A 12413-nucleotide genomic window follows, 5' to 3' on the forward strand; every position below is an offset into this window, starting at 1 on the left:
ACCAAAATCAAAGAACGTACTTTCATTTCTTTGGCTCTAGCAATCATCACCAAGATAATCATCACGAGTTTGATCACTTTACTCATCTAGAATCATTCAAGGTAATTGTTTAATCATTGTTGTGAATAATTGTTGATTGTTTATTGATTTCTTGATTCTTGTGTTCTTGGAAAACCCTAGTTCTTCATGTGATAGGTTGTGATTTTGATTTGATTCTGAACTATTGATGATAATGAATAGTCGTATGATTGATAGATGATTCCTATAATGATTTAGTTTGATTGTTGTTGAGCATGAATGGATTGATCATGATTCTGCCGTCATATGTTTTGATTTAGGGTTTGTGAATGAGATACGTAACTGTTCTGATTATTTGATTCTGTGCAACTTGAAATTCACGTATGATTGTTTGCCTGAGTTTAACTTGAAGATTGGTCCGAATATAATGAATTTCATGATTTGCCCGAGTTTAATTTGCAAGACAAATGGGTCCGAGTTTAATTGAATGGACCTTGGTCCGAGTTTAATTTGATCAAGCTTGTCCGAGTATAATCAACATGATTCGGTCCGAGTATAAATGGACCACTATGGTCCGAGTATAAGTGTTGAATAATGGTCCGAGTTTAATTAGAGTTTCATGGTCCGAGAATAATGAATTATATTGGTCCGAACTTAATGTGTATATATGGTCCGAACTTAATGTGTATATATGGTCCGAACTTAATGTGTATATTATGGTCCGAACTTGATGTGTATTAACATGGTCCGACTTTAATTCAATATCATTGGTCCGAGTTTAATTCAATCCATGTGGTCCGAGTATAAATGCAATTCATGGTCCGAATATATGTGCAATTCATGTGGTCCGAGTTTATTGTTGTGTAAATGGGCCGAGTTTAATGAAGGTATGTTGGACCAGTTTAATTCATGACCAACCATGTCCGAATTTATATACTGATTGTATGTCTGAGGTTGTATGATGTTTATATGTGATATACGAGTTCTGAACAGGGGAGACCCCCCCCCCCATACTTGCCTGAGTTATTGTGAGATGCATGATCCTGTATATGTTCATATAAATTACGTGAATTGTATGAATGGGTTAACTGTTACGTGATACATGATCGATACATGATATTGACTGTCAAACTCTATGTGACACTTGATTACATGCGTATCATTACGAACATGAACTGATTTGTTATACGTGCAAACAATAGGACTTGATTAATTACTTGTGAGTGCTTAACTTAGCATACCGAGCAAACCAAGGTGAGTTCACACTCTTACCAAGGCATGGGATTCCCGGGGTGTTGGGAATGGGATTGAAAGGTTGATTAGATACACTATTGACACTATGACTAGACTACCACATTACTATCCTCGGTTGTGAAGGATACCTATAGTTACGAGTAGTCTAGTGGTTATACAACGTGGAACACCACCACCAGTAACGTGGAACACCACCACCAGTAACGTGGAACACCACCACCAGTAACGTGGAACACCACCACCAGTAACGTGGAACACCACCACCAGTAACGTGGAACACCACCACCAGTAACGTGGAACACCACCACCAGTAACGTGGAACACCACCACCAGTAACGTGGAACACCACCACCAGTAACGTGGAACACCACCACCAGTAGAACATACAAACGGCCCAGTAGAGCCACCTGTTACAAACGAACTTACTATTACGCATTTACTTTCTGTGAACTCGCTCAACTAGTTTGTTGATCATTCTGTTACATGCCTTGCAGATCGCTAGGTACTTGGAGCTTGCACTGGAGAAGCGGGTCGTTGTGGACAAGGATCGTGGCTTTTCTGTTGAGCTATAATGACACTTAAAACTGTTAACTATTACTGGTTTATTTACTATGCTTCCGCTACATTTTGAAACGATGATTTGTTTGATCACCTTTTGTATTGAATGGATGGTTTCCAGTTATTTTACTTAATGTTAAATGCATGTTCAATATGATTGGTGGCTTGATCCTGGTCAGTCACGCTCCCAAGCGGTGATACTCCGCGTGTGGATTTTGGGGGTGTGACACCGGGTATGCCACAGTTGTAACATGTTTGCTTCTTCACATAATGAGCATATCCCGATCCATTAGACCCAAACCGATGAAGAATTTGAGTTATAAGATCGGATGGATGATTTGTTTGCAGACTGTTCAAACTTTCTGCCCTACTTCTTATGTACCTGTCTACAACAGTTAGAACATTCACTGTAGATTTAGCAATTTCATTTAAAACTGTTGGTTTTTGAGGCACGTATTTATTTGACCCCTCAAAACTGGTTCGGGAGCAGCCTTTTTCATATATGGAGGAGCATGAACAGTCAAATTTGATGTTTTTAAACAAACATCATCAGTTTTTTGGCAAACAATATCATCCCCCTCAACCCAATCCTCTATAATCATCTTTTTCTGCAGAATCAGTAACATTGTGTGTCTGAATAGGGGCTTATGTTGTCGGTTCTGATTCAACAGGTGATGTATCACTAGATTCAACGGAAGCTTTTGTTGTTGGCGCAGCTTCTACTGTTGTTGGTTCTGGTTCAACTATTTTAGATGACTCCTAACTAGATTCAACAGATTCAACTAATTCTGAGGTTTCACAATTAGTTGTTTCTGAAGTATCACATGGAGAGTCAGATGAATTAGTTGATTCACATTGTTTGCTAGATTCAAATTCTTTAATGAACTTAGCGAGATCGTTCATCATAGCAAACTTAAGATTGGTCGATTTAATTTTAGACTCTTCCTTTTGATTTGGCAATTCAGATGGTTTTTGAGAAATTATTGATTCAATATTATCTAACACTTGAAAATGCTTATCAACATCAACATTTTCTCACAACTTAGAGTCTCAGTCTGCTTTGAAACATCAACAGGTTTTATAAACGTTTTATTAAAGGCATGTTTCTCTAATTTAATTTCAGTTTTATTGGGCCTTCTAATTTTGACTTTCTTGGGCTTAACTGGTTCGACCTTCACATCACTCGGTCTCCCATATTCCATGTCAGGCATGTTGGCTATCTCCTCCTCAGACATAGGAATAGAGGTGTAATTGTGATTGTATGGTGGAGGAATGCATAAAAATCAAAATCCTTTATTCCTAACTTCCTTTTTACTATATTTTAACTGTTGGTTTATCATTTTCTCAACTTTTTCACTTGACTCATCAAACTTTTTAAAATTAAACTCTGTATTTTCAAATGTTGATTTTAGATTATCAAGTTCAACAGTTAACTTTTCTGACAGTTCTTTAAAGTGGAGATGCCTATATCTTTCTTGACTTAAGTCATTTTGCAACTGACGGACATCACGCTTTTGCGCCTCCACCATATCTTTATATCCATTGATTTTCTTTTAAATCTGGTATAAAGCAAATTTGGATAACAAATGGAGTGGGAGTGAAGTCATGAATTTGAGAAAATATTTCTATGTAGCAAAACTTTGATCCCCCGAAAATGTCCGTTTTACCGATCCAGATCGTTAAAACCATTCGAAAACTGACCGAAAACTGTTTTTACCAAATAGTACCGTTAGACTTGTCTCAAAAATTCGAGTCCAATGGTATATAATGTCCAAACACTATTTCGGAATTTTCGTGCCTTTTTTTGTCCTAAAAATCACACGAGTCTAGTCGTGCAGTCGCTTTGCCAAGATTGTTTGCAGATCAAATGCTGCGCTTAAATACGTTTAAAACCGTACACATCAGCTGGTTAAAACTCCACCTTTATTTTAGGTCGCACAACCTCAAACCCACACTACAAGTTGGACCGCACACTAGTTATTTTGGGTCGTACACTTGTAATTGGGCCGCACACTTTATTTCTTGGTAGGGCTGCAAATGAACCGAACGAGACCTTGTTCGTGTTCATTTGTTAAAGAATATATGTGTTCATGAACACTTACCGAACGGGATTTTTTGTTCGTGTTCGTTTGTTAAGGAAATAAACTTGTTCGTGTTCGTTTGTGTTTGTTTGTTAATGTTAGACAACGAATGAAAACGGACGTTGATGAATACAAACGGAAATAAACAAACACAAACACGCGTTCATGAATAGATCATATGAGACACTAACACTTATTAAATATTTTATTTGTCGGGATCTTGTAATATTTAAATAATATATAAAAACAAAAGACTAATGAACTATCAAACACGTTACCGAACGTTCACGAACATAAATGAATGAACGCAACCTTTGTTCATGTTTGTTCATTTAACTAAACGAACGAAATTTCTTGTTCGTGTTTGTTTGTTTAATAAACGAACGAACACAAACGAACTTCCTGCCGAACGGTTCACAAACTGTTCGCCGAACGTTTGGTTCGTTTACAGCCCTATTTCTTGGGCTTGGTCGCACACTGATAACCTGGGCCGCACACAGGTTGACTCGCACACGAGGTCGCACACTCCAAATTCTGTACACAGGTCGTACACTAAACCTCTTGGCTGCACACTACAAGGTCGCACACTTCAGATTTTTGGTCCCGTACACTCCAATTCGCACATATTAATACTTTGAATCCGTACACTAGCTTCCTTGTAGAGAAATCAGCAATCAAATCCCGATAAAGAAGGAAACAAATCGGAATTCAAATTTTAGGAGATCTTTCCACCAAAGACTTCCGAACAAACAGCAAACACATTTTTTTTCTTTTCCAAAACAGATCAAAACGTGGACTTTTGAACTGTTCTTGAATCTTCAACACATTTCTTCAAAAAATACTTTTCAATTTCAGGCTGCTTCTTTCTTCAAACAGAATCGACGAGTATTTTCTTCTTGTTCTTCTATGTAATATCCAGAAAACGAGCATTCGAAAGACTTCTTAGGCTCTGATACCACTTGTAAGTCCAGAAACTATCAATTGGATATCACTAACACGATCAAAAGTGCGGAAAACTAATGAAAGTGATTAGAGCAAGAACAATCGAATTGATTAGATTGCACACGAGTATGAAACTCTTCTGGTACAACTATCACTAAACTCGAAAATGCTAAGAAGAACAGAAATACTAACAGCAATCTCCTAATGACCTAGGCTCACCCTATTTATAGTTAATAGTGTGCAAGTGGGCTTGGCCCAGTTTGTATTTAGGTCAACCTATGTAACTATAAATAGGGTGAGCCTAGGTCATTAGGAGGTTGCTGTTAGTATTGATGTTCTTCTTAGCATTTTCGAGTTTGGTAATGGTTGTACCAGACAAATTTCATACTCGTGTGCAATCTAATCAATTCGATTGTTCGTGTTCTTATCACTTTCATTAGTTTTCCACACTTTTGATCGAGTTAGTGATATCCGATTGATAGTTTCTGGACTTACAAAATTATTAGTTAGTTTAAAATCTAACCTTCAAGTAAAAATGAAGGAAGTAGCTTTTCTCATGTTTAGGGATGTGAAAAAAGCACAAAAAACAAAGACCGTATCCGTACTCGAATAAAACCGAAGACTGAACTTATTTTAAATTTTCCATACTAATATAATATAGCATGTCAGGTCCCAGCCTCCGATCTTACAAAACTGAAAATACACTTCCCTGCAGATTCTCTTTTCCGTTGATTAGTTCCCATAGTTTCGCCTTATTAGAACTTTCTGAAGGGTCAAGTATTTAGCCAATGATCTACACCACAAAATATATGTAAATCCTCAGCACAAAATATAACCTACAACTATTAGCTATCATTGAGTGGGTTATTTCTTGTTTGAGAGATAGTGTAGAAGTATATAGGGCCGTGTCGATAGAAGACTTTTTAATAAAAAAAAAAATAAAACTAAAAACATCTAAAAAAATTTAAAAAAAATACTAAAAAAGGTAAAAAAAAAAATTACAAAAATGATTTTTTATTAGTATAGCTTCTACATATCTTTATATGCAAAAGGTCCAAAAAAAAATTTGGAACAAAATAATTTTTAGTATTTTAAATCGAATTTTTAACATATATTTAACATGTTAAATATTTTGTTCCCCAATTCTTCACTTTTTTAATGTTCTCATTGAACCTCACACTACTATGATATATAATATATACATTTTGATATTATTGTTCAGCTAATATATATATATTTTTTTTGAACAGAGAACTTCATTAGAAAAAAGGGCAGGCCTCAAACCGAGGACCACCACACCCAACAATTACATCATATACAAAGGATATCTAGACCAATCTTTCCATTTTATCGAACCGAAAGACGACCTATTTTTTAACCATAAAAACGACCAGGACTTTATCAAAGCCAACGCCTCAACAACATTAACAACATTATGTTCAGCTAATATGATAACAAAATTCGGATAAACAAATAATAATAATAACAATAATACCAAATTTTTAACTAATAGACCTAGTTTATGATTATTATCCAGACATTTTCTTTATGGTTGGATCATTTGTTAGTTTGAATTATGTATTATTTTTATTTTTAATGAAAATATAATTTAGTTATTTTAATTTCTTGGAATTGTTTTTTATTTACAAAAATTAAAAAGTTTTAGGGTACGTAGTTAAAATGAGTGCTTCTAGTGTTTTGGTGGTTTAAGAATAATTTAGGGTAAAAATGATGTAGGAGTACCCTGTGAAGGGAGTTCCCCATTCACCTTCACCTTAAAGTATGTTTGTAAGATAGATGAATATGTTACTTTAAACTTAGTGATTACTCTTTAAGTTTTTGCTTGTTTATAAAGTATTTTGTTGTCAAAAACTTGTATGTTAAAGATAATATGTAAACAACTTCATAGTAAAAGTTTCAACTTACGAACACAATATTTTTAATGGTTAAAATGATAGTCGTATTTGTGTTTAAATAAGGTTTTTAAGATTGTTTTTTTATACACATTATATGGTTTGTGTCTTCGCTCATAATTGTTGGTGGTGCTAGTGCTAGACGAACGGAGGTGGAGGCGTGAAGTGAAGCTCTCTTGAGGGAGGCGGGGTATGGGGGGGGGGGAGGGTAAAGCTACAACAAGGAAATTGGAAAGAGGAGACTTAGATCATGGGGTATGGTGGGGCTTGGGTTGGCCATTGGTTGACACGTGGAATGGGTGGCAGACCTTGGCTAAACCCACATTCAACACGGTATGGTGGGGCGGGGGTTTGGGGCGTGGGTTTGGTGGGCTTCGTGGGCTGACCCGCTGGGCTATTTCAATATTATTTAAAACAACAAATTTAATTATTTTAATATTTTTAAATAAAGAAAATTACAAAAAAAATTCCTAACTTTTATATTTGTTTTTTTATCTCGTCTCAACGCCAAGACTAGTTCTAACTCGTCACCCTGTAGGTGATCAACGGGCTGGGATAGAAATTTCAAATCATCCCGTTTTTGTTTTTGGGCATCTCTAGCGGCATCTCTAGCTTCTGTGTTCCTTCGTATTTCGGCCCTTTGTTGTTGGAATACGTTGAATGTATCCAACTTGCATGAAATGTCATCCAACTGCTTGCTGTATATTCCCCTACGCGAGCCAGAACTCCCAGCTGAAGGCGATGTCGTATCAGATCTAAATTTTTTAGCACGCCTTCTTGAGGCATTTCTTCCATACTCAGGCCAGTTTGGGCTTGGCGAATCATCCAAAAGGTCCTCAAAGTCTTGATCTCGTGCATCAGATTGGGCTTGGGATGAGGCCCTTGACCTTTTGGAAGACGAGTTAGTTTCGCTACCAATGGGGATAGTCGCCCACTTTGGATGGAACTTACAAATCTCCCAACAATGCATGAAACGGAAGTCGGTCTTCATATTTGATTTGAATGTGGCCACTGCATTTGTCAAAATGTCGGCTTCGGTTTCACCATTTTTAGGGTTTTGCTTTGCTTTATTTAAAAAAACATTAAATTTTGTAAGTTGAGTGCTTATCTCGCTCCACTTTGAGGATAAGCTATCGTTTTCACGATAAGTCTCCCTACCCATTTCTTGATGGAATAGTCTACTAACCGATTCCCACAGGGCGGTTCGATGTTGCGAATTTCCAATTTTAATAAAAAATAAATTAATATATTACAAACTTATATAAAAAATTAACCATTAATAAAAACAAAGGTTAAGAATACCTAAAGTTGAATGTTGAGATTGTTCACACCAAGCCCTCGCCAATGCAACTTCTTCAGCAACGACCCATTTTTGTTGTTTTCGTTTGGCGGTTTCAACTACTTTATCCTCCTCGGTTTTTTTCTTATGACTTCTCTTTTTGATGGGTTTCGATGCGGAAGGACCATCATTAGGTGGTTGAGTTTCGGGAACGGATTCGTTTTGTGAAAGGTCGATGGAGGTTGGTGAAAGGTCGATGGGCGATTGTGAAAACGGGGTAGGTATCGAATCGTCGGTGTGTGGGAAGTTAGTAAACACACGATTCCCGATATACGATGCATAACTCGCCATGTCGGGCATAGGAGAGTGTATGAAAAATGGACGAGCTATTGGACGAGTGGGTGATGGGTTAGGATTATTTTCTTGGAATCCATACGGGTTGCTCGGGTCAAAAGGACGGTTGTAAGGATGCATTTTTTCGTTTTGTAGAAGGAGAATTGAAGATGTATAGAAGATGTGGTTCAGTGTGGTAAAAAATGGAAGAAAAAATATGAGTTTTATAGTGAAAAAATGGAAGGAAAAATTATTTTTTTTTAATATAGCCGTTGGCCAACGGCTAGTCCAACGGCTCTTTTCTTTTGGCCATACACAGCCCGCCATGTCACCTTGCTCCCCCGCCCTACGCCCGGCTTGAAACCCAAGCCCCAAGAGCCACGCCCCCCAACCCAAGCCCACCCGAGGTGGTGCCTTAGACGTTTTCCCCCAACCCAAGTCCTATACCGCATGGCCTTAGGTCACGTAAACTCTAAAGCTCTTCACTTAGTTATTACTTATGGTTTATTCGAATTTTATCTTTGATATGTGTTTTTTATAGTTAACAAAAAAAAGAGAGGACCGTTGATATTTGTATAAATACAATTTTTTTTAATTTGAATGTTGTCATATTATCCATACCTTCTTTTGTATTTTTCTATATTTCTAAACCAATAATGATATCATTCATCTTTTAATATGGTCTAACCAGTGAAATGATAGATCAACCCTTTCGATAATTGATTTAGTTGTCAAACCACTTGTTCAAATATATGAGTTGAGATCAATCATTCTTATTAAGAATATGACATATTGGTAGAATATGAACAATTTTCATGATGTGATCATTGATCAGCCATTTAGTATCAAATCCATTGGTTGCCCTTGACATTTAATCACTCAACTCATTGTGACGTTTTTCCCTTTCCACATAGGGATTTTTAACCACTACGCCAAAAATGGAATATGATCACACTTTTTAAAGGTCATTTATAATATTTTGATGGATCTTCCCATATGATGATGGCTTGATGAATATGTATATCATCCTAATTTTCTTGTATTATTTAAATGTAGAATTATGAATATTTAAAAATAAAAGAAAGATTCTCAATGTTTTGTATTGGGATATATGTTGTATAATTTTATGAAATCTATGATTTGAAAAAAAAAAGTTGGTTTGTAAGATAGTTGAATATGCTATTTTTAACGTAATGACTATTGTTTTTAAAGTATTTTGTTTTGAAAACCTTGTACGTTTAAAATAATAAGTAAACAAGATTATAAGAGTAAAAGTAGATCAACACGCGAAGACAATATTTATAGTGGTCAAAATGATGGTCATGTTTGTGTTTAAATGGTGGTGCCAGATCAAGGAGTGGAGGTGGATGGTAGATGGTGATGGTTGTGGTGGTAGAAGGTGGCAAGTGGTGGTGTATGGTGGATGATAGTGATATGTTCAAGAATACATAAACATTCAAGTAAACACATTGAAAATTCAAAGTTCGATTTAAAATGTCAAAGCCACAAAGTACAAATAGGCAGCAAGTCATTCTTATAGAAAAAAAAAAAACTCAATTCACAAGAGATTAAAATGTTCCCTCATAACATATAACTCAAAAGTGTATGTAACAAAAATATAAATATAAATTAGTAATATGGAAAAATCTTGAAAGTACATACATTGGTATTTTAAATTCAAACAACGTGTGTGATGAGCCTCCACATTGGGTAGACGAACAACAAAAGAATACCAATTGTGTTAGATATACCATGGCTCTGCATGAAAGAATTTCTGAAACCGCCTGATGCGCGAATATGCTCTTGAAGTAGGTAACAACCGATCATAAGACAAATCACAACCCCAACCCAACTTTCCCTAGACGCATGAGCAAACAACTTCGGCGCAACTACCAAAAGAAGGATCAATGATCCAGGTATCTCCAGCCAATCTGAGTATCAGACGTACTATCAACTTTGTTAACATATTTACTAAGGGAAAGTAAAACTAGCTACTAGCCTATGTGTTACAATGTTACATAGTCTTCCACATAGAGTACATAAGGTGTTATACGATTATCTAAATGTATTATGTTAATATTGTAGAGCACTCGAGTTTTCTTTACATGTTATAACTTAGATCCAGACTCGAAAACCCACGCCCAAATATATGAATACGTACCTGGGAAATGGCGAGGGAAGAAGAGCCTTAGTACTACCGCAATGAATGCGACCCACATCCCAAATTGACCCCTGCATGTTGCAACTGATTAAGTAAGTGCATTTGGACCCATATAAACATCATGTTGAAAGCATGGAGTAAGAACCTTAAGAAGTGAAAGAGTGAAGGAGGAAGACTAAAGAATATGTAAGGTACTAAAAGCGAGGTCAACATGTTTGTTCTCCAATTCGTCCGGTCCAATATCAACAAATAACTGCATCAAATCTGGCATAAGATTTTTGGCGTCGAATTCAAGATATAAATAATATAACTATTTAGTTCGTGTCAAAACAGGTAGCGTATGAATTATTTTTTCTCCATTATTTTAACTTTTTAATAAATAAATAATGTGTTTAAATAATGTTTTATAAATAATTTAATATTACAACAAATATCTAAGCTTTCAAATAAAAGCAATTTAAGTAGTTGTATTCATTAAGTTAAGATCCCATACAAACCCTGTCTTATTTAAAAACAGTAAGAACATATCTTGAACGTTTTTATAAATAAGATATTTTTATACAACTACAATGTAATGTAATGTAATGTTTTGAATTCATAAGAAAAACTACATAATTTACTAAAAAATAGGTTTTTGATGATCGTATATCCACTGGCGTGACAAGATTAACTACTGAAACGGAACCAAAAAACTCACATAGCCGAGAAGGATGCAACCCAAGAGAGAAAGGAAGTTCCGAAGCCCAAGCCACCGAGCTTAGTGCATGCATGATCTAACAATGCTTTTGCCACAAGTTTCAATTCACTCATATCGGCATTCATTAACTCAGTCGTTACATCATCTGTCGTCCATGTCAAATAGTCACTTCTTGCCATTTTTCACACAGTTTCGATCAAACTTACACCGAAATAATCCACAAATTATCCCTTTTCAAGAAAATATCCACAAATTAACCTTATGAATAATAGTGTATGTCGAATGTTTGGGTCCAAATAATAACTAAATTTGAAAAGAGGTTGAAAGTTGGAAATAAACAAATGAATGGGCCTCCATGTTTTTAGCAACGGTCCCGGGAGTACGGTCTACTACAAGTTTCCAACTGTCATTCCATTTGGTCCTCACATTTCAGGTAGTGCCAATTAAAACGGATCCACGTTTACAATAATTTGTTTTGTTATTTAGTTGTTATATTCATTAAAGATTTATATATTGTGAAATGCGATAACTATATAATATACTTGTATGTGGTGTAGAGTAGGGGTGTGCACGGTTTGGTTTGGTTCGGTTCGGTTCGGTTATTACCATTATCCGTAACCATAATCGAAGTCATCGGTTAATCGGTATGGTTAATTTATCGGTTTTTGGTTCGGTTCGGTTAATTTTCGGTTAATAACCAATTCAAACAAGGGCTAATTTTTTTGCTTAGAAATACATAGAATGGAGGTATAAATACATGAAATAGATGTATAAATAAATGAAATGGAGGTATAAATGCATGAATAGATGTTTAAATACATAAAATGGTGGTATAAATAAATGAAATAAAGGTATAAATAAATGAAATAGACGTATTATTACATAAAATGAAAGTATAAAATTTGAAATAAAGGTATAAAAGCTAGAAATATATAAACAAATAAATGATTCGGTTTGGTTCGGTTAATTTCGGTTAACCGATGGTAAAAAAAATATCTGTTAACCGACTTTCGGTTAATTTCGGTTCGGTTTTGTCGGTTTTCGGTTCGGTTTTGTCGGTTTTCAGTTCGGTTTCGGTTAACGGTTCGGTTATTGCACACCCCTAGTAGAGACGGGTACATACAAATTAAGCAACAGGTATACGTGTATTATTCAGATTTCGTAGTTATTATTTTTA

General features: G+C 35.6%; 1 protein-coding gene across 1 annotated transcript; it reads right to left on the reverse strand.

Moving 5' to 3' along the window:
* Nucleotides 1-9865: 9865 nt before the first annotated feature.
* Nucleotides 9866-11501, reverse strand: LOC110934449 (cold-regulated 413 plasma membrane protein 2). The gene is made up of 4 exons (XM_022177488.2): nt 11237-11501; nt 10685-10792; nt 10540-10610; nt 9866-10309 (listed from the first exon to the last, which is right to left on the reverse strand). Exons 1-4 carry the CDS (start codon nt 11413-11415, stop codon nt 10056-10058), a joined length of 612 nt encoding a protein of 203 aa, XP_022033180.1. The 5' UTR covers nt 11416-11501; the 3' UTR covers nt 9866-10055.
* Between the last annotated feature and the right edge of the window lie 912 nt (nt 11502-12413).

This window comes from Helianthus annuus, chromosome 15 (assembly GCF_002127325.2).
Source record: "Helianthus annuus cultivar XRQ/B chromosome 15, HanXRQr2.0-SUNRISE, whole genome shotgun sequence".
NCBI classification, from domain to species: domain Eukaryota; kingdom Viridiplantae; phylum Streptophyta; class Magnoliopsida; order Asterales; family Asteraceae; genus Helianthus; species Helianthus annuus.

Coding starts and splice junctions, on each gene's coding strand:
- LOC110934449 (XM_022177488.2), bottom strand. CDS start 11,415: ATGGCAAGAAGTGACTATTTGACATGGACGACAGATGATGTAACGACT. Junction 10,793..11,236: donor GTTGCATCCTTCTCGGCTAT/GTGAGTTTTTTG, acceptor GATTTGATGCAG/TTATTTGTTGATATTGGACC. Junction 10,611..10,684: donor TCACTCTTTCACTTCTTAAG/GTTCTTACTCCA, acceptor TGCAACATGCAG/GGGTCAATTTGGGATGTGGG.